General features: G+C 34.3%; 1 protein-coding gene across 3 annotated transcripts in view; it reads left to right on the forward strand.

Moving 5' to 3' along the window:
* Positions 1–13,595: 13,595 nt before the first annotated feature.
* The window catches only part of LOC148943543 (uncharacterized), an 80,238-nt gene continuing 70,024 nt past the window's right edge, over positions 13,596–23,809 (forward strand). For 2 of the 3 annotated variants that reach the window (XM_089101519.1, XM_089101517.1), the window contains exon 1: positions 13,598–13,722. In XM_089101519.1, coding sequence (XP_088957645.1) covers positions 13,684–13,722 — 39 coding nt within the window. In that variant the 5' untranslated portion in view covers positions 13,598–13,683. Of the gene's footprint in view, positions 13,727–23,809 lie in introns of all 3 variants that reach the window. The other variant, XM_089101518.1, reaches the window with a different exon arrangement.

Raw genomic sequence — 23,809 nt, forward strand, 5'->3', positions numbered from 1 at the left:
AGAACTTTCAATTTCCAATCAAATGAGCCATCTCTGAATTTTTTAAAAGCATTTCTTCAATAAGAACCATATATTCCCCCAGGGCAACTACGTTGAACAAAATGTCTATATGAAAATTTTGATTGGATGTGTTTGGGGAAATGTTGGGCGTGGAAGGGGTGTCAGTTGCCTTAGAATCACTTTCGACTGTTAAAAAGGGAACTAGCCATTTCAATTTCCAATCGAATGAACCCTTTCTGAATTTTCTACGACAACGTTGTCTAAACAAAACCTTATATGCACCCAGGGCATAACTTACAACCCTTGCCCTGGGGGCTCTGGGGGAGTTGTCATCCTCAAAGACCTAATTTCCAGAACTTAAAATTACGTTTAATAAAATAGCTATCTCAAAATTTTGATTGGATGTGTTTGGGGAAAAGGTGGGCGTGAGAGGGGGGTTAGTTGCCCTCCAATCACTTTCGAATATTAAAAAGGGCACTAGCCCTTTGAATTTCCAATCGAATGAGCTTTTTCTGAAGTTCCTACGATAACGCCTTTTATAAAAACCTTATATGCCCCCAGGGCATAACTTAAAACCCGTGCCCTGGGGGCTTGGGGGGAGTGTCCTCCTCAAAAACATATTTTCTATCTGGAAATCAACTACGCTGAACAAAATGGCTATTTAAAAATTTTGATTGGATGTGTTTGGGGTATGATGGGCGCGGGGGGGGGGGCTAGTTGCTCTCCAATCACTTTAGACTATTCAAAAGAGCACTAGAATTCTCGATTTCCAATCGAATGAGCCCTATTTGAAGTTTCTACGACGACCCCTTCCATATGAAGTGCCTCTGGGAAAATAATAATAAAACATTGGAGCCGTATGGCCTTTACTATAGGCAACGCTATAGCGTTGCCTCTGATTACTTAATTATTTGAAAAAAACTACGTTTTCTAAAGAGTTAAAGAGGCTGAGTTACAAGGTCGAACCTTAAAACGTACAGGGATTAGGAGGCACAGTTGGGGGGCTACCACCCCCCAAAACCCCTGCTTTCGCAGCCTTTAAATATTAAAAAAAAATTTCTTTAAACTGAAAGTAAGGAGCGACATTAAAACTTAAAACGAACAGAAATTATTCCGTATATGAAAGGGGCTGTGCCCTCCTCAACGCCTCGCTCTTTACGCTAAAGTTTGACTTTCTCACAGCTCTTTTTTTAAACATTAAAAACTTTAGCGTAAAGAGCGAGGCGTTGAGGAGGGCACAGCCTCTTTCATATACGGAATAATTTCTGTTCGTTTTAAGTTTTAACGGTCTGAAAATATCAAAAGGCCCTAACAGGTCGAATTCTGCTTCAAATGAGTCCTCATTCAACCGGATCCGTTGCCAACTGTGGCCTGTAGGCGTGGCTAAGAAAAAAAACGAAATGAATTTTAAGTGGCTATATTTGGTTTTTTGAAAACAGAAGGAGTGATCGGATTGAGCTAAAATTTCGAGGATAAGCTCCCGGGCCCTAGGAAAACTTAACCTCTAAATTTCAGCCCAATCGGACAACGTCCAAACTTCCGGCCCAGTTTACCCCATGAAGATAAAGTCGGAGGAGGATGAAATTTTGCAAGTTTCTTAGTTTGAGCTTGGGCTACAAAATGCGATTACCGCCGTCTCTCTGCGACCTCTAGGACCTGAAATCGCTTAACATTGTGGTGGGTCGCCTCTTTATAGAGGCACAAGTGTGCCTCCTTGAAATAGGCTCTAGAACTTAAATTTCATTTCATCTGAGCCATCTCATGACAATAGATAGTTTACTGTGTTGTTACGATCACGATAATCGTAACGACACAGTAACTTCCGATCACCCATGAAAAAAAATGTATGAAAAACATGCATCCTTGACCATCCTACTAGGGAAAAAAACGAACTTCTTTATTCTTATGAATAGCAGCTTTAAACTTCTATTATGGGGTTCTCATATATATTGAATTTTATGGGAGTTTTCATGAAGATCACCCTATTGCCACTACACTTTTATGCATGTTCTTACATTTTTTTTTTTTTTTTACTAAAACTGTACATGTTTTCTTGCGCTAATCACTTTGATTGGTAAATTGAAAGCTATTGTATTTTACATTTTTGTAAGAAGTAAGATGTTCGAAGTAAGATGATTAAGTAAGATGTTTGGATATATATATATATATATATATATATATATATATATATATATATATATATATATATATATATATATATATATATATATATATATATATATATATATATATATATATATATATATATATATATATTGTAGTCAAATTGTATTTTCAGAGTTTCGCTTCTTTTTTACAATGGTCACTCTTAATTTGCATTTAATCTACCTTTCGGTTAACTCCTCAAATCAAAAATTTGTGAAGGCTCTAAAGCAGAGATTCCAAGCACCTATCCGAAATATTAGGAAATCTCCCAAAGATTGAGTGCAAGATCTCTCAAAGAGATGTTATGTTTTTTTTTCCAAGAAGAATGACCACGTAGGAATGTTTATTTTTAATTTTGAGTGAGGAAGAGGGTCCCAGAGCTCCAGGGTCCCAAGCTTAAATTCGAACAACCTTGATTGCTATATCATTTAACTTAAAATTTAAAGTTCATTATTCATGGGCTGGTGTACTGACATTTTTTTTTTTCAGTCAGTATTCGTGAAAATTCTCAATAACCGGTCTTAAAGTCCAGCTTCCCTTCCTTTAAATATTCACGATTGGCACCCTTTTGCCGTTAAGAACCGACTTGTCAGGAAAAACACTATAATTTAGCATTTCTTTCTTTTCTCATTCACCTTTGTCTCTTTCACAAAATCGGATCGATTTTGGATAATTACTCTTAATATTCCCAGAATTTTCTTTAAAAATGAATTTTCGTCATATATTTCTAAAGAAACAGTGAACAATAGACTCGATGATCCATCATAAATGAGACAGCCAATATCACAGAGAAAATGGCTTTTTACATTATTAGTGATTTTTGAAAACGTTGATTTTGAATAAAAGCTTTGAGCTGAGAAACGCGACTCGCTATTGATTGATGGAATATTTTATTGAGGGTCTTAGATAGATTGATGTCAACTACACAAATAATAGATCGTAGCTCCGTATGTTATATCAAATAGAATGATACCAGAAGTGTATAGATTAAAACTTTCAAGGGAAATGGATAAGGTATCCAGGGGTGGGGGCAAAGGGTCTATTCCTCGAGAAAATTCTCTTTGTTGGGACAAGGCCATATTCAAAGACGGGGGTGGGGTGACCCTCCCCCCTCGTTCCTGAAATTTCTGTCCGACTCGTAAAACGTGACAAAAATGCAAATAAACAAATTTCTTGTAAGCCCCCGCCTCGAAGAAAGATACTCCCCTCCCAAACAGATATAACCCCAACCAAATTAATCAAATTGAAATCACGTACGAACCTCCTAATATAATTTAGTCGGTACTTGTCTAGAATCTGGGTACACACGCGAGAAGTGAAGTTTCGTTAATGCTAAAGAAATAAAACAAAATAGGATGAAAATATAATAGTTTAGAAATAAACTTGGGCTATATATTTGCACATTAGGGTGATGGGGGTAAAGCATAGCATATATTAAATACGTAACCTTATCTAACCTAACATGACTTAACCTAACCTAGCTACCTTTTAGTCCCCCTAAACCCCAAAAAAACTAAAGTTTAAATCTTTGTCACGGGGTGAGCAACACCTCACCAGCCTGTTTATCAATAGCTGCTTTGAGATTTTGATGCGGTCTTTCTTTCGTGTGTACCCAGATTCTAAACAAGTACCATTTATTCTTCTGCCGTGAAAGGCATCTTAATGCACTTTATGTTTCTACTCTACAAAATAGTGCGTTATTTTGTGTTTTCAGTAAAATGCTAGTTTTCAAAATTCTACAAGTGTAGCGCAATATGTTATTTTGTGTTTCAACTGACGCTAAATTATATGTTTTTTTGTGTTTCAGATCCTTCGGAGAAAAAGGTATTTTGGTCATTTTTCAGGTCTTATTTTTGGAAGATGAATATTGGGTCACAGCATTAGAGCTTTTTCAGCCAAAGAACTACTCTTTAAAGTTTCAAGTCGATCGGAAAGGCCCATTTTCTGGCCCTACTTTCAAGTGCCCTTGTCCAAAAATCTAAAACAAATAAAATCTCTAGCCCTAAATTATATATACAAGGACCATATATACAAAACAGCCAATAAAAAGGGTTGCCAAAATTATCCCCCCAACGTCTCTAACCAAAAACTGGGTACGGCCTGGGTCCCAATTTTTCAAAGTTACATTAGATTCTTCGACTATGTTCAACTATGAAGGTTTTGCACAAGCCAGACGACAGTGTATCTTTATTGTGTTATTAAATAAAAAAAACAAGTTTTTAAAACTGAAAGTAAGGAGCGACATTAAAACTTAAAACGAACAAAAATTATTCCGTATATGAAAGGGACTGTCCCCTCTTCAACGCCTCGCTCTTTACGCTAAAGTTTTTTATTGTTTTAAAAAATAAAGCTGTGAGACAGAGTCAAGCTTTAGCGTAAAGAGCGAGGCGTTGAGGAGGGGACAGTCCCTTTCATATACGGAATAATTTCTGTTCGTTTTAAGTTTTAATGTCACTCCTTACTTTCAGTATAAAAAACTTGTTTTTTTTTCATTTAATTTTTGAACGTTTTTGAATAAATGCAGGTTCTGATCTTGGCTCACCGTACATGAATAATTAAAACAAAATTTTCATATTAATTTATTTTTGTTTAGTTAAATGGCTTTCTCGAAACTTGTTTAATCTTATTTACGAACGTTTTTATTAGTAATAAATATACGTAACTTACGAATTAACTTACGTAACGAACTTCTATATTCATATATTTTTAATACGTATATTAGGGGGTTCGCCCCCAGTTAATTCCTTGCTCTTTAAGCTAAATTTCAAATTTTCTTCCAATTCTTTAAAAATGACCACTTAATCACAAAGGCCGTTAATTAGAATAAATAGCTCTTATGCAAGCACTAAAAAATCTTTGGCTTAAAGAGTAAGACCTCGACTAGGGGGCGAACCCAATCATATATGTAATATTTTCTGTTCATTTAAATTTTCAATGTTGCTGCTGTTGCAGTTGAAATACTTGTTTTTTATATTAAATTTCTGATCTTTTTTTAAATAATACTGGGAAGTCCGGCGTCCCCTTCATAGCAATGTCCCTTCCCCCATGAAAACTTCCTTCGTGGAAAGATCCTCCCACATACCCCCCGACCCCCCCCCCCCCACTACCAGGAAAAATCTCCCCTGAAAACGTCTGTATACTTCCAAATAACCAATATTATATGTTAACATTTGGTAAAGTTCATAACTTTCAGCCCTCCCCCCGGGGACGTCGGGGGATTAAGTCATCCTAAAAGACACACTTATTATATTTTCGAAAATGCTGAACAAAATGGCTATCTCAAAATTTTGATCAGGTGACTTTGGGAAAAAATGAGCGTGGGAGGGGGCCTAGTTGCCCTCCATTTTTTTGGTCACTTAAAAAGGGCACTAGAACTTTTCATTTCTGTTCCAATGAGCCCTCCCACGATATTCTAGGACCACTGGGTCGATACGATTACCCCTGGGGAAAAAAAACAAAAAAAAACAAATACCCACGCATCCGTGATCTTTCTTCTGGCAAAAAATACAAAATTCCAATTTTTTGTAGATAGGAGCTTGAAACCTCTACAATAGGGTTCTCTGATACGCTGAATATGATGGTGTGATTTTTATTAAGGTTGTATAAAATTTAGGGGGGTTTTCCTCCTTTTTTCGAAAATCAGCCAAATTTTCTCATGCGCCTAACTTTTGATAGGTAGGCTTTAACTTGATGAAACTTATATATTTGAAATCAGTATTAAAATCTGATTCTTTTGATGTATCTATTTGTATCAAAATACCGTTTTCTAGAGTTTCGGTTACCATTGAGCCGGGTCGCTCCTTACTTACAGTTCGTTACCACGAACTGTTTGACATTTTATGCTTTAGTATTTCATCCTGAACTTGTATGAGAAGTAACACTTACACTTGCACGTGATTTTTCTAAACCTACAATTAAGACAAAAAAGAGGAGTCAAGACTATTCTTTAATTACATTTAAAGGTGAAAGTTCTTTTCATAGCGAAATTTCAACTCACATGATCAAGAGAAATATCTTTTCTTCTTTTTTTTATATGTATTTTTTCTTATATAGCATTCCAACCATGATAATATATACGAGCTAAGAATATATACCACTGGCATTTTTATCAGGACTATATTAAACCATGGCCAGCGATGCCGGTGGTTGTGCCTGTCCGACGAAAAGTCAGAGCTAATGATAATTAATCTAAAGATATGCTCTAAATATGGCTTTTAACCTAATTGATGTTGCATAAAACAAGTTATCAATTCATATTTTTGTTTACAAATAAACTATTTAGTTTCTATAGTTTCTCCCATCTCTTTTTGGAATAATGTCAAGATTTGTCCTTAGATCCTTGAAATAGTGACAGACTTCGTCTTTAGTCATGGGATTCTCGAAAGAACCAGTGTACATTCCTTCAATCTTTCTCTAATACCCTAATATCTAATCTAATCCTAATCTAATACCCTTCTCTAATATTTTCTTCGCTATCGCTTTTTTTCCTGGCCCTGTGTTTTGGAATAGGTTGAAGTAGATCGTCTTTGATTCGGCAAGTTCTGGATAATGTCTCCTCCAACTATTGCCAAGTACTTGCCAACTATTTAGCCATGTCTTTTTGCAAACTGTTTAGCCAAAAGTGTTGTTATGTGGCAGGAAATGGCAATTTGTTGAGACCCAATCTGTTTTAATGACTTGAAAAAGCACTACATTAGTTCCCATCCAAATAAGGTTTGATACGATACCCCTGAAAAAGAAAAGAAAAAAGGAGACACAACAGCTATGCTACCCATACTAAAATGCTGCAAAGAGGAATATAATGTAAAAAGAAATGTTCCAGGGCACGCCCCGCCCCCAACAAAAACAACAAAAACTTAGAGCCCAGAAGATTGGCTCGAAACTTATATCCTTAAGTCCTTTTGCTTAGGTTCAATGGAGAAGGAAAAATAGACAAAAATCGGTTTCTTTAAAAATTGGTCTCCAACAAAGAGCCTAAACATGGCCCACAAATAATTATTCCTGGCCACTCTGAATGGAAGTAGACACTTGGGAGATGGCTCATTGGATTTGAAATTGAAAGGTTTAGTGCCCTTTTTGAGGGCTGAAAGGGGTTATCAGAAATCAGCCTCCCTCCTGTGCCTTTTTTGACTACCCAGCCCTCACCATTACTCCATTGATGTGGGATCAAAATTTTGAGATATCCATTTTTTAACATTACCAAAAGGCGTAGTAAGCCTCAAGGGTCAACAACACTCCCAGGGCAACAGCCTTAAATTATACAAATTAACCATTATTGACAGATATATTTGTTAGTAGAAAAGGCAGCCACATATTTTCATGTTTGTCCGACCAGCTAGGATTCCTTTAGGAGCGTTCACTAGGCCAAGATACCTAGTCCGGTCAAAATGAAAAATTTAGTCAAAGTGGAAAAGACTTGAAAACCTAATTAGAGTAAAGCCAAGACAGACTGTCTTCAATGAATTGAGAATGACTTGGAGGATCGAATTGAAACTTTCAGCGTGTTGAGGGAGAGTCAAATGGGGTTCTTAAATCTTGAATTTAATGAGAAGGAAGGGGGTATATTGAAAGACACTGTGGGTATCCAGTTCGTTGAAATAGAATTTTTGCAATATATCGGGAACGCCAAGAGGGATGAAGCTGAAACTCTTTGGTACTATTAATGAAAGGAAGAGGGGAGGGGGGGGGGGTGGATCTTCACATTCAGTCTTAAGAAGGGAGGAAGGGTCTAAACAATTTGTGTCTCTGATCCACCAAATGTTTTTTCGCTATAAACCCCTATGAGAATCAAAATTTACTCACGTTTAAGCAACGAGGTAAATCAAAGGACACTATGTGTTTCCAGGCTATGAAAATCGGGTATGTGTAATATCTTAAGAGGGACTTGTTGAATCAAGTTGAAACTTTCAAATGATTATGAGGTGGTCAAGTGTATGTTGAACTATGCATTAGCTGGAGAGTGTAGAACTAAATCAAAAGACACTATGTGCCTCCATATTATCAAAAAACCATATCTGCAATATCTTGGGAACGGCTGGGGGGATGGATCAAAAGACTCCAAGTAGTGGAGGAGTGGCAAATGGGAGGGGCAGAGAGAATTAAAATTTTGTTGTTGGGGTAGGGGAGGGTGTCTAAAAATGTTATGCCACTGATCTACCTAAATATAGTTGGACATTAAGCTCCCATGGCAGTACATTTACGTGTAAACAGAAAGCCAAATCAAAAGACACTATGTTTTGACACGTTATGAAAATACCATATCAGTAATATCTTGGGAACGGCCTGGGAGATCAGTTCTAAAATTTTAAGGTTTTTTTATTGGGAAGGACCTTCAATGTTGGCTTGGAGGAAAAAGCAGAGAAGCGCTGGTGCTGTGCTGTCTCATATTTACCTAAAGGTTTTGGCACTTTGAGCCCATGTGGGACTAAAATCTGTTCACGGTGAAGCAACTATCTAGATTGAAACTAACTATATGTACCCAGATTATGAAAATGGAGTAACAACAATATCTCAAAAAAGGCTTGGAAGTTTCGAAACTTCCAGAGGGAGTTGGGGAGCGTATTAGACTTCAGATTTTGACTTGTAAAGGGGAGAAGGAGATGTAGGTTGAAAGACTCTGTCAACCCAGGTCAAAATTCAAAATTATGTTTAGGGAAAGAGATAAGAATGCAAAAACATTTTCGTCTCCTGTAGCCTATACTGGCTCCTCAAAAAAAAGCACCAACAACTCTTTTTTCTTTTTTAATTTTAGAACTTACGTTCGCAAGCTATTTGTTCAAGAGGGCCCTCATACAAAGAAAAACTTGTAGAATAGTTGTGTCACCTGAAAATGGACCAAATACTTTTTATCCAATCAGCTAGGACCTGTAATTGTTTTGTTTTTTTCAGCCGCGTTATTTGAAATTGAATGTTTTTTATCCTTCCAGGCGAAAGGACAGACAGATTCACCACGTACAAAAACGAGCTGTAAATTTTATCTCTCTAATCGGCTTGAAGTTGAAGTTATCAAGTATTTCTCAGTAGGTTGCATCTAGACATGGCTAATTGTAGATAGAAAGAGAAAAGCCAAGACAAGACAGATTGTTCCAAGTAATTGAGACGCAAATGTTTAAATGGCTGCACGGGTAAATGCCGATTAAAGAGATAAAATTTACAGCTCGTTTTTGTACGCGGTGAATCTCTCTGTCCTTTCGCCTGGAATGATCAAAAACATTCAATTTCAAATAACGCGGCTGAAATAACATTCGTAAGTATTTTGGACAGGTTTAGACTTGTCGGATTTGTAAACAGATACAAAGATACCTCCATGAAGACAATAATTATATGAAAAAAACTGCACTGATTTATGACAACCGAAAATAAGCCCAATTTGTTCTTTTCTTTTATCGGCCAGTTGCTTACTGAACATGTATAATGGGCCAAACCAACCAGAAACAAATATAAATTTAAAAGAAATGGGCTTATCGATTCTTGAAACTCCAAAATAGGCTAAGCCAAACATGGTTTTTCTCTGCTCAGTGCGAAATTTTAAAGTAAGACTGGACCAAGAAACCTTATATTAGTGAGGACAAGAAATTGAAGAAAGACATGATTATATCAATTCCTTGACGGATTTTCCGATTTTTTTTTTGTAATCTGCTTATAATACCTCAATTAAAATTTCGGAACAAATTTAACCAACAAATTAAAGAAACAAATCTGGTGTTCATTCGTTACGTCTTTTTTTCGCTTATCAATCTTAACAAACGAGTTAAGAAACGTGTTAAGACACGTGAGTTAAGACATTCAATGATGTCTATAGGGTGGGGTCCAGTTATGCTTCAGCCCTATAGAAGACCAAAATTACGAATATTTGTAATTTATATGAATAATAATCCCCATCCCAATCCACCTGAAGTTCCATAACAAACTATTATTAAAAAATTATGGCACAAAACTACTTCTAATCAGAATTTTTGACTGAACAAGTGAAGCTTCATAGATCAAATAACCATTTAGTTCTTGCAGAAGATCTTTTTACTACGAATAAAATGATTGATCGATTATTTGAATATTAAAATTGTGCCAAAAATTTAAAGAAAAATCAAAAATTTTTAAGTCTTAAGCAGTACTGGGAAAAATAAAAATAATAAAACTGTGTCAATTAAAAAAGAACATAAATTAAATAAAAAATTTTCCAAAAGAAGTTTTTCGAAAAAAGTAAAGAGGCATATTAAAACCTAAGACAAGCAGATATTAAATTACATAATAATTCAGGTTTGACAAAGAATAGAAATTAATATCAGTAAATAAATGAAACCCAAATCAATATAGAATAAAAAACAAAGAACAGCATCAACCAAAAAGAAAACAAATAGTGCTGTAGATGAACAAATTAATCCCAAACAGAACAGATATTAAAATGATGATAACTCTTATGATTATAACATTGAAAAAAAAAAATGCTGAGAGTCCAGGAATAAATATTATTATACATTTAACACTGAATCTAATTTCATTAGTGATTTCCAGTAATCTTGATTATTATGGTGATTTTCTTTTCTTTTTTTAACGGTGCTTTACCAAATAAAAAACAAACTTTCCAGAATACATATTGTTGTTGGTAAATCGAAAACCAGATTCAAAACTTTTTGACTCCGACTATTCTCTATAAAAAATATTTCTGCGCCGACTATTCGGACCAGGAGTATTCCTGCCACGGCGATACATACGACTGCTACTCCTGCTACAGCTACTCCTAGTGCAACTACTTTTAACAAAACTATACCTTTAAAACTTATATATAAGTTAATTTTTCGTAGATTAATATAACTTACATATTCTAAGTCAAAAAATTTTCCAGCAAGGGTACCTTAAACGAAAAGATTCGGAACTTGCCCTTCTCCCGGGGTTTAGAAAAACTGCTTACAACATTTTGGGTGAAAGGTTTTTCTATGAAATATTAAATTCATTACTTATTTGGTTTTCTAGCAGAGAAGGGTCACCAATTGAGAGAGGTAGTAGGAAGCTGCCTCCTAGATTTTGAAAAACACCTTTCTATTTTGTATTTTCATTAAAAAAAACTCGATAAAACTCCTCCCCCTACATTGTCGTGAATCGTGCTACTTTTTTAAAGTAGAAATTTAGCTACCTACGTGTGTTGTTGGTCATAACAACAAATTAAAGAAAGGTGAATATACTTTTAGCCCCCCCCCCCTAAAAAAACAACAAAAGGACGTAGAAAGGAAGAGGCTAAATACTAGAGGTAGGTGCAATGGTGAAATACAGAGACTTTCAGGGGGAAATCGAAGGGTAATGTTTGTGTTTGACTCAGATTAATTTGTGTTATAAACTAATAGACATTTTCACAAGAAATACTTTCAAAGCAACAAATTGCAATAGTTCACGTAATAAAAAAGTATGGCTAAACAAGCTGATTTTAAATCCCTTTTTTTCAGTCTTCCCCCGCCTTGATAGATTAGGGCAGGTGCTTATGCCCCTGTTTTTCCTGGAGGATCGTGTGATGCTCTGTCCCCTCCCTTCTATTCGGTGTTCATTGGATGTAACCCCTGCTTGCTTCTAAAGATTTTTCTCTTTTTCCTTCTTCGCGTCCTTCAAGTTAAGGGTAATTAGCTTTTTTCAATTGATTTTAAAAAATATCGAAAAAAGTTCTTCTGGCAGTAATATAATAATCATAGTAGTTAAGTCTAAATAAAAGTTTAGCCTGAATTCAAGGACAATTTAGTATACAGCCTTTGTCCTGCATTAATATTTAAAAAAAAAACTGTTTCTCACGTAACTAAAGACCAATCTTGAAAATCAAATCATGCATAAATTAGCTTTTATAATACATCAAACATTAAATCAAACCGTAAATTACTTATGAATGTAGAAACAGAACATAAAACGAACTTAAAATACAGCAAACAACTAAGTCAAATAACGAACACTTTAAACTTTTTAAAAACAAAAACGAGAACGAACATTTACTTTAAACTAAGTAAATATCTAAAATTTATAATTGTGTTTAGCTAATTGATTTTTTTTTATACATACGCAGCGAATCTATTCTTAAAATACAAAAGAATGGCAAAAATAAGAGTCTTTTTAAAAATTGTAATATAAATTATGTATCACAAATTTCCTTAGCTCACAATTTCCTTAGATCGAGGAATTATTTTCCTGAAAACTTAAATTGCATTTTGATTTTTATGTGTGTATGTATGTGTATATCTATAACCCCTCGTACAAAAAGGAAAATGATGGAGTACAATTAAAACAAAGAAAAGAAAGGAAAATCGACACTCAAAAGCAATAACAAACATTAGTCCTAGATATTAAAAATTGATATTTTACCATTCATGGCCAGTTTGCTTATTGGACATTTAATCATAAAGCTCACATAGCTTAGCACATGGATCAGACAAATTCTATTTCCTCATCAGATATGTGTTACGGGTCCATGGGGGGACTCGCAGTAATATATATACATATATATATATATATATATATATATATATATATATATATATATATATATATATATATATATATATATATATATATATATATATATATATATATATATATATATATATAGTGGATCCAGTGGTCCCCCTGGCCCCACTGGATCTGCTAGTGGTTTTCTCTGTCCACTTGGAGATGATCAGCTTAGCCCGAACGAGATAAAGTACTGTGCAGGTATATTTTAATTAAATATTTAATACATAGAGGTGGTTAGGTATTTAATACGCGTTCTGGGCGGCCTGCTTTCCATAATTCTCTGTTGTAGTTTCCATATTTTTGTTTCTAAAGTATTATATTTTCATCATATCTTCGTATATTTCAATAGTATTAACCGAACTTCACTTCTTTGGTGTGTGGATATACCACGTAAGTACCGTTTCAAATCTAGCATGGTAACAATAAGAAACGTCAAAGAAATAAAAAAAATAATTGAACCGGTCAACAGCAACTGAGGTTATAACTGGAGAAAATAACTCTCTCTTTTTCAGAGTTTGTTCGAATATTGTAATTCTGAGAGATCTTATGCTGACTAAAAAAAATAAATTAAACCACCAAAATATAGTCGGACGCAACTCCATCAAAATCGATTAAAACAGACGAAATTTCTGCAAAAGCAACTCTTTAGCTATAGGCCCAATTTAGACCTTGTCTATACAGGAACTTGTGAAATCGATTGTGAAAATTATGCTTCCTTAACTAAGTTTGTAATTGCACATCCTATTGGTTAGCAAGAAGAGATGTAGGCGGAGCAAAACTTGTAGCCCCGACTACTTGGTATGGCGTTTAAGGAAACCAGTGACGTCATACCGGTGGCAGGACACGCGCAGTGACGCAGTCTTGCCAAGGCTAATGAGAAGACAGTATTATTTTATATCTGTTTTGCATTCAATTTCTTTATTATTCACAGTGAAAGTTATTTCGAAGGATTTTTGACCAGGGGTTTGTTTTTAACAACACAACGTCAGTCCTTATCACCTTCGCCTCGTTTCTATTTCCTTTCATTATGATTTGATGGATTTTGTGGATATTTCCAACAAAACTTTTGGAAATGTTAGTAAGTATCCATTATTTTAAGCTAAATTTGTGGTCCTTTTCCTAACAGAATTGTGTTTTATAATTCACGTTCCCTTCCTTTCCCCTGCAAGTCAAGCAGGAAATATATGTGTTTTTATCACATTTAGTAATTAATTGCATTGGACAATGGAACATTATTTGTTTTTATTTTATTCTTCCACGTTCAAAAAAAAATCTGTAAAGATTTTAATACCTAGAGGTAATTTCTGGGCAAAAATAAATAGGCTGGAATTTGCAAGAAGTTTCTTGCCTCTGAAAATTCAGCTCTACTCTGCCCCTGGCACAAAGCTTTGCACCATAAGTTTTAAGCGGACCTGAGTACTTTTCTACAAAGATTAGTAGAATTACTCATATATCAGCAAATTATTTATTTGTATGTGTCTTAATGACCCAAGGTACTTGTCTAATAAGTTTCAGTTTTGCTAATGGAACTTTTATTTCAAAAGTAAATGCTTTGGTGAAAAGGGGTATTTGTCAGGGAGTGATTTATTTGCTACCCCTTTATAATAATAGCTTTGTATCTGCACAAGTGAAGCTCTTGACAATTTTATTTTCCGCTGTTTGGATTATCGTTATTAAACTATGTGGATGACATTCTAAATTTGAGTAGGTCGTTATCCCTAATTGAAGAAAAATATAAATTTTGAGTAAAAAATATGCTTATAAAAAAATAAATTAGTATATATTAAAATAATGGCATATATAAAAAATATGCTAATATAGGCCTTAAGTTCAATGCGAGAAAGAGCGAAGTAGCGAGATTTCTGGAAATCGTTGTGATAGCCCACAAAGTCTTGTGCTAGGTAATAGTTTTATAGAATTCTTGTCTTCTATGCGTTATCTAGGCTTGCCGATTTTGGTAGACCTGAAAATTACTCGTTCCGTGCCTCTTGAACGTTTAAGTTGTCAGATTAGAAGCGCTTACGGAACACTTATAAGGAAGCTGCCTACCCATCTACATGCTAATAAAGTTAATAGCGGGGTAGGACTAAGCCCATCTCTACACCGATTCAGGACGGTTCGTTTTGCACTGAATCTGGACTTGACTCGTTTTTACTGAATTAGAAATACACCATTTTTTTACTTGGTCAGGATGTAAGTCGTTTGTGCACCTCGTCACCCACAGCTTAGATTTAGTTTGATTTTGCACCGAGTCAGAAGTTAGCCCATTTTTGTTTCGGGTCAATTTGGCTTATTTTTGCTCCGATTCAGGAATTAAAATCAAGCAGTTTCGGGCATGCATCAAGCCATGGCTAATTGTAGAAAAAGCCAAGACAGATAGTCCAAGTGAGTGAGTGAGAGGCAAATCTGGGACAAGCCCTTTTGGGGATTGTATAAAAATGATGTCATTTCATTTGTTGATAGATAAGCTTATCTATCATCCGTCCATAAGTCATTGCTAGGGCAGAACTAAGGTAGATAGTCATATAATTAAGGGATGAAAGATTGGATTGGTTTTGGGTTGACGCGTGACGGACAATGTCCACCGGACTTGTATGTTTTTGCACGGAATTAGGACTTAGCTCGTTTTTGCTCTAAGCCTAGAACGTCCGTTGTATTACTCTGGTGTAAACAATCAGCATTTTGGTCATTTTGCGGCTGAAAGCAGTTCGGTGATGAAGGTAGAGCCACAATTTGCATCTCGAGTCTTACAGATTTTAAGTCCGTGAATGATTCGGGGTTCAACAACTCGCAGGACATCCACTTTTTTTCTACTAATGCATCAGTGAAGAATAAATATTTGAATTATTTTCAACTCTTTCCCCTGGGGCTGCACAGGTTTTTCCCCTCCTTACAAGGCATATTTATTTACCCTTTTTAACATTTCGAGCAGAATGGATATTTAAATCGGCACGTTATAATCAAAGCCAGCAACGTATCGCTTTGGCCACATCTACTCGTTCTTTCGGAGTAAATCGACTGGGCACCTGAGTCACCCAGGTATTTACTCTTTTAGATAGCAGAATTATAAAAAAAATGAACCGTTTAAAAAATAGTTGAGATACGAGTCTTTAGAATTTGACTGGACAATAGAAGCAGCAAAGACATAGATTATTTATTTATTAAAACAGAACTAAAGGGAGCCCAAGTCTTGCCACAAAACTTCACAAAATCAGTTTAAATAGTTTTATTCTAGACTAATTTTCTATTGTGCTTTATCACCATAAAACACCATAACACCATCATAAAACAAACAAAAGCGAATGAGCTTCATTCGTATCTTGCAACTCTTAAATAAGTAAATTTAAGGTTTTTTACCCCATCTAATTGTTAGCTAAAAGTTTTTGTCAGGATGCGGAAACAGAATTGGTTGCTAATATTGGTAATGAATGGGCAGAAAATTAAAAAAAATACAAGTTTGGAACTGAGGCTTGAAAATTTAGGGGATGTTTGGTGGGCCAAGAGGGAAGCCAAAACTAATGGATGAGTACAGCTGTCAAGTGAGAATAACCGAAAAAGTTTTTATCTCCGATTTTTTGGATAAAGTTTCGTCTTCGATTTGTCCAGAACTCCTTGTCAATGATGTAAGCATGGAAACTAGTCATTCTGCTTTTTTTATATTATCAGGTTTTTGAACATTACACTTCAAATTCTCCAACAATTTTCTCCGTCAATGGTTCCATTTGTTAGTGAAATTTTCTGATACACAATTTTTGCTTAGACAGCAGAAACATAATTCTTAGCTAACAGTTTTCGTTTGGAGGGTGGAATAAAGGCTTTAATCTTCAGAAGCTCCTACATTAAGCAACATGGGTGCACATGAGCAAAGAATTTTTTCCTTAGAGGGAGGGGGAGTACAAAATAAATTTTGAAAAAAAAACAAAAATCTGTTTATATGCATTTTCGTTACTTTCTTACGAGTCGGACAAAAGTTTTGGGGGAGGGTTCAAAACTAGTAGCCCCCCTGGATACGGCCTTGCACAGGGGTCTGAACTTTAGTGGGAAGGGGTGGAAGAAAGTACGAAAAAGTTCCATGTTTAGTCCACTATATTTCAATTTTTCAGGGAGATGTTTTTCAGGTTATCTCAAAAAAGAACAGGCCCCTATCCCGTGCGTGACACTTTTAAAATTTGCTAACTTAAAGATATACAATTTTAAGAAGGATTGCTGAGAAGAGCAGAAAACTTAATCTCTGGAATTTTTATTCGATAGCAATTTACCTTCTAAGCCAATGTACCTTCTATTTATAAACTGTAGATATTTAAGCTCTTTTTCACAATTTCCAAACAGTTCATGGTAACGAACTGTAAGTAAGGAGCGATGCAGCTCAATAGTAACCGAAACTCTAAGAGACAGAGTCTTGATGCAATAGATCCATCAAAAGAATCCAATTTTGATGCTTATTCGAAATATGTAAAATTCCTCCAATTTAATGCTATCGATCGAAAGCTACGAGCCTGGAAAAATTTAAAAAGGGCTGATTTTTGAAAAAGGGGTAAAAACCCCAAAATATCAAGTGATCTTAATGAAAATCACTCCATCAGATTCGGAATACCAGAGAACCCTACTGTAGAGGTTTTAAGCTCCTATGCACAAAAATGTGGAATTTTGCATTTTTTGCCGGAAAAAAGATCACGGATTCGTGTTTATTTATTTCTTTTTTTGTTTATTTTTTTCCCAAAGGTGATAATACCCAACCAGTGATCGTAGAAGATCGGGAGAGGGCTCATTTGAACTGAAATCAAAAGTTATAGTGCCATTTCTGCGCAATCAATAATATTGGAGGGCAGCTAGTCCCCCCACGCTCATATTTACGTGGGATGATCTTTCCATAGAGGAATTATTCTTGGAGGGGGAGCCAGATTTCCCAGAATTATTTAAAAAAAAACAATCAGAAATTAAATAAAAAAAGTTTTTTCAACTGGAAGTAAAGAGCAGCTTTAAAACTTAAAACCAGCAGAAATTATTACTAGTACGAGGGGGGTCGCCCCCTCATCAATACCTCACTCTTTACGCTAAAGTTTTTTTTAATACTTTTAAAAGAGTTATTTATTCTAATTAAACGGCGTTTGTGATGAAGGAGTCATTCTTAAAGGATTGGGACAATAGTCCAAGTGAGTGAGTGAGAGGCAAATCTGGGACAAGCCCTTTTGGGGATTGTATAAAAATGATGTCATTTCATTTGTTGATAGATAAGCTTATCTATCATCCGTCCATAAGTCATTGCTAGGGCAGAACTAAGGTAGATAGTCATATAATTAAGGGATGAAAGATTGGATTGGTTTTGGGTTGACGCGTGACGGACAATGTCCACCGGACTTGTATGTTTTTGCACGGAATTAGGACTTAGCTCGTTTTTGCTCTAAGCCTAGAACGTCCGTTGTATTACTCTGGTGTAAACAAGGAGCATTTTGGTCATTTTGCGGCTGAAAGCAGTTCGGTGATGAAGGTAGAGCCACAATTTGCATCTCGAGTCTTACAGATTTTAAGTCCGTGAATGATTCGGGGTTCAACAACTCGCAGGACATCCACTTTTTTTCTACTAATGCATCAGTGAAGAATAAATATTTGAATTATTTTCAACTCTTTCCCCTGGGGCTGCACAGGTTTTTCCCCTCCTTACAAGGCATATTTATTTACCCTTTTTAACATTTCGAGCAGAATGGATATTTAAATCGGCACGTTATAATCAAAGCCAGCAACGTATCGCTTTGGCCACATCTACTCGTTCTTTCGGAGTAAATCGACTGGGCACCTGAGTCACCCAGGTATTTACTCTTTTAGATAGCAGAATTATAAAAAAAATGAACCGTTTAAAAAATAGTTGAGATACGAGTCTTTAGAATTTGACTGGACAATAGAAGCAGCAAAGACATAGATTATTTATTTATTAAAACAGAACTAAAGGGAGCCCAAGTCTTGCCACAAAACTTCACAAAATCAGTTTAAATAGTTTTATTCTAGACTAATTTTCTATGGTGCTTTATCACCATATAACACCATAACACCATCATAAAACAAACAAAAGCGAATGAGCTTCATTCGTATCTTGCAACTCTTAAATAAGTAAATTTAAGGTTTTTTACCCCATCTAATTGTTAGCTAAAAGTTTTTGTCAGGATGCGGAAACAGAATTGGTTGCTAATATTGGTAATGGATGGGCAGAAAATTAAAAAAAATACAAGTTTGGAACTGAGGCTTGAAAATTTAGGGGATGTTTGGTGGGCCAAGAGGGAAGCCAAAACTAATGGATGAGTACAGCTGTCAAGTGAGAATAACCGAAAAAGTTTTTATCTCCGATTTTTTGGATAAAGTTTCGTCTTCGATTTGTCCAGAACTCCTTGTCAATGATGTAAGCATGGAAACTAGTCATTCTACTTTTTTTATATTATCAGGTTTTTGAACATTACACTTCAAATTCTCCAACAATTTTCTCCGTCAATGGTTCCATTTGTTAGTGAAATTTTCTGATACACAATTTTTGCTTAGACAGCAGAAACATAATTCTTAGCTAACAGTTTTCGTTTGGAGGGTGGAATAAAGGCTTTAATCTTCAGAAGCTCCTACATTAAGCAACATGGGTGCACATGAGCAAAGAATTTTTTCCTTAGAGGGAGGGGGAGTACAAAATAAATTTTGAAAAAAAAACAAAAATCTGTTTATATGCATTTTCGTTACTTTCTTACGAGTCGGACAAAAGTTTTGGGGGAGGGTTCAAAACTAGTAGCCCCCCTGGATACGGCCTTGCACAGGGGTCTGAACTTTAGTGGGAAGGGGTGGAAGAAAGTACGAAAAAGTTCCATGTTTAGTCCACTATATTTCAATTTTTCAGGGAGATGTTTTTCAGGTTATCTAAAAAAAGAACAGGCCCCTATCCCGTGCGTGACACTTTTAAAATTTGCTAACTTAAAGATATACAATTTTAAGAAGGATTGCTGAGAAGAGCAGAAAACTTAATCTCTGGAATTTTTATTCGATAGCAATTTACCTTCTAAGCCAATGTACCTTCTATTTATAAACTGTAGATATTTAAGCTCTTTTTCACAATTTCCAAACAGTTCATGGTAACGAACTGTAAGTAAGGAGCGATGCAGCTCAATAGTAACCGAAACTCTAAGAGACAGAGTCTTGATGCAATAGATCCATCAAAAGAATCCAATTTTGATGCTTATTCGAAATATGTAAAATTCCTCCAATTTAATGCTATCGATCGAAAGCTACGAGCCTGGAAAAATTTAAAAAGGGCTGATTTTTGAAAAAGGGGTAAAAACCCCAAAATATCAAGTGATCTTAATGAAAATCACTCCATCAGATTCGGAATACCAGAGAACCCTACTATAGTGGTTTTAAGCTCCTATGCACAAAAATGTGGAATTTTGCATTTTTTACCGGAAAAAAGATCACGGATTCGTGTTTATTTATTTCTTTTTTTGTTTATTTTTTTCCCAAGGGTGATCATATCCAACCAGTGATCGTAGAAGATCGGGAAGTATATACCATCTTTTGAATTCTACGAGGCCCCCGTACCAAACAGGTTTTTCTGTTAGGTAAACAGGTCATTACACTCTTTGCCAAGAGATTAAACCAGTATTGTCTATAACTTAATTTACGTTGGTTAAACTTCCGATGGTTAAGAAAGCGTAACAGGTAATTAAAGTATGAGAAATGGGATGATATAATTAGAATGATTTTAAGTTGAAACATTGTGACGTAAAAATAACTCAGTTATTTGCTTGCGTGTATGGGAATTCCCATGTTATTTGCTTGCTTTTATTTTGTGTTAAAATAAGTAGTTTTTATATCTTTTAAAAGAGTTTTAAGTGGTTTGAGAGACTCAGTTGCCTAATTCCGTGTGATGTTAAACTTCCTATTGTTAAGAAATAGTAACAGGTAATTAAAGTATGAGAAATGGGATGCTATAATTAGAATGAATTTAAGTTGAAACATTGTGACGTAAAAATAACTCATTTATTTGCTTGCGTGTATAGGAATTCCCATGTTATTTGCTTGCTTGTATTTTGTGTTAAAATAAGTAGTTTTTATATCTTTTAAAAGAGATTTAAGGGGGTTGAGAGACTCAGTTGCCTAATTCCGTGTGATTTTTCTTTACTTGATGGTCATTAAAAACGAAATTTTTTTTTTAAATAAGTAGTTTTTTTATCTTTTAAAAGAGCTTTAAGGGGTTTGAGAGACTCAGTTGCCTAATTCCGTGTGTTTTTCCTTTACTTGATGGTCATTAAAAACGAAATTTTTGTGTTAAATAAGTAGTTTTTTTATCTTTTAAAAGAGCTTTAAGGGGTTTGAGAGACTCAGTTTCCTAATTCCGTGTGTTTTTTCTTTACTTGATGTTAATTAAAAACTAAATTTTTGTGTTAAATAAGTAGTTTTTGTATCTTTTAAAAGAGCTTTACAGGGTTTGAGAGACTCAGTTGCCTAATTCCGTGTGATTATTCTTTACTTGATGGTCATTAAAATCGAAATTTTTTTGTTAAATAAGTAGATTTTTTATCTTTTTAATGATCATGAAGGGGATGGAGAGACTCAGTCGCATAATTCCGTGTGTTTTTTTTTTACTTGATGGTCATTAAAAACGAAATTTTTATGTTAAATAAGTAGTTTTTGTATCTTTTAAAAGATCTTTTCGTTTATTGAGAGTCTCTTTATCTTGATTACATTTTAAATTTCTGAACTTGTTGTTCTTTTTTTGTATCTTTTAAAAGAGTTTTACAGGGTTTGAGAGACTAACATGCCTAATTCCGTGTGATTTTCCTTCACTTGGTGGTGATTAAAAATGAATTTTTTATGTTAAATAAGTAGTTTTTTGTATCTTTTAAAATAGCTTTAAGGGGTTTGAGAGACTCTGTTGCCTGATTCCGTGTGGTTTTTATTTAATTGATTGTAATTAAAAAAGAAATTTTTGTGGCAGTTTTTGTATATTTTAAAAGAGCGTTAAGGGGTTTGAGAGACTCAGGTGCCTGAATCCTTGTGGTTTTTCTTTACTTGGTGGTCATTAAAAACGAAGTTTTTGTGTTAACTATGCAGTTTTTGTATCTTTAAAAAGAGCTTTACGGGGATTGAGAGACTCAGTTGCCTGATTCCATGTGGTTTTTCTTTAATTGATGGTGATTAAAAACGAAATTTCTGTGTTAAATAAGTAGTTTTTGTATCTTTTAAAAGAGCTTTAAGGGGATTGAGAGACTCAGTTGCCTAATTCCGTATGGTTTTTATATACTTGATGGTCATTAAAAACGAAATTTTTTTGTTAAATAAGTAGTTTTTGTATCTTTTAAAAGATCTTTACATGGTTTGAGAGACTCAGTTGCCTAAGTCCGTGTGTTTTTTCTTTTCTTGCTGGTCATTAAAAACGACATTAGTGTGTTAAATTAGTAGTTATTGTATCATTTTAAAGAGCTTTAAAGGGATTGAGAGACTCAGTTGCCGGATTCTGTGTGATTTTTCTTTACGTGATGGGCATTAAAAACAAATTATGTGGGTTAAATAAGTAGTTTTTGTATCTTTTAAAAGAGCTTTAAGGGGATTGAGAGACTCAGTTTCCGGATTCCGTGTGGTTTTACTTTACTTGGTGGTCATTAAAAACTAAATTTTTGTGTTAAATAAGTAGTTTTTGTATCTTTTAAAAGAGCTTTAAGGGTATTGAGAGACTCAGTTGCCGGATTCCGTGTGGTTTTTATTTACTTGATGGTCATTAAAAACGAAATTTTTGTGTTAAATAAGTAGTTTTTGTATCTTTTAAAAGAGCTTTAAGGGGTTTGAGAGACTCAGTTGCCGAATTCCGAGTAGTTTTTCTTTACTTGGTGGTCATTAAAAACAAAATTTTTGTGTTAAATAATTATTTTTTTTATATTTTAAAAGAGCTTTAAGGGGTTTGATAGACTCATTTTACTGATTCCGTGTGGTTTTTTCTTTACTTGGTGGTCATTAAAAACGAAATTTGTTGTGTTAAATAAGTAGTTTTTGTATCTTTTAAAAGAGCTTTACGGGGATTGAGAGACTCAGTTTTACCTTGTCACAGTTACATTTTCATGATTTTGCAAAGTTCATTTTGAATTTCTTTCGATGAAACGCAAGAGTTGTAATATTTCAGTAGTGTTTGGTTGTGGTTTACCTTGTCACAGTTACATTTTCTTGATTTTTCAAAGTTCATTTTGAATTTCATTCGCTGAAATGCAAGAGTTGGAATATTTCAGTAGTGTTTGGTTGTGGTTTACCTTGTTACACTTACATTTTCATGATTTTTCAAAGATCATTTTTAATTTCTTTCGTTGAAATGCAAGAGTTGGAATATTTCAGTAGTGTTTGTTTGTGGTTTACCTTGTCACAGTTACATTTTCTTGATTTTTCAAAGTTCATGTAGAATTTCTTTTGTTGAAAAGCTATAGGATTAAGTTGAATGGTTTTTCGTGTTGGTGATGAAATTTTAACTTCTACATTTTCTTTAATTTATAAACTTCATTTTAAATTTCTTACGTGTCATTGATATATATGGATTTTATCACTAGTTTTTTGCAGCAATTTAACTAGTCTATGTTCAAGTAAATTTAAATTAAAATGTTCAATTTTTATTTCTTTCTATTAAATTCAATAGTATTAATAGATAAGAAGAGTTACTTAATTGTTAAAAGTTTCAGATTAACATTTTATTTATTATTAAAAGTTAATATTGAATTTCTGTCGATGAAATGCAAGATTTGGAATATTTCAGTAGTGTTTGGTTGTGGTTTACCTTGTCACAGTTGCATTTTCTTTATTTTTAAAAGTTCATTTTGAATTTCTTTCTATGAAATGCACTAGTTGTAATATTTAATTAGTGATCGGTCGTCGGTTAAATTTAAAAATTTAAATTTTATTGATTTTTAAAAGTTCATTTTGGATTTCTTTATTTGAAATGAAAGAGTTATAATATTTCAGTAGTGTTTTGTTGTTGTTTACATCGTCATATTTAAATTTTCTTGATTTTTAAAATTTAATTTTGAATTTATTTCGTTGAAATTAAAGAGTTGGAATATTTCAGTAGTGTTTTGTTGTGGTTTAACTTGTCACAGTTAAATTTTCTTGATTTTTTAAATTTACTTTTATATTTTATTTATTTTAATTTATTTTT

The sequence above is a fragment of the Artemia sp. Qi Xiang Cuo genome, chromosome 15 (assembly GCF_049724085.1).
Source record: "Artemia sp. Qi Xiang Cuo chromosome 15, ASM4972408v1, whole genome shotgun sequence".
NCBI lineage: Eukaryota > Metazoa > Arthropoda > Branchiopoda > Anostraca > Artemiidae > Artemia > Artemia sp. Qi Xiang Cuo.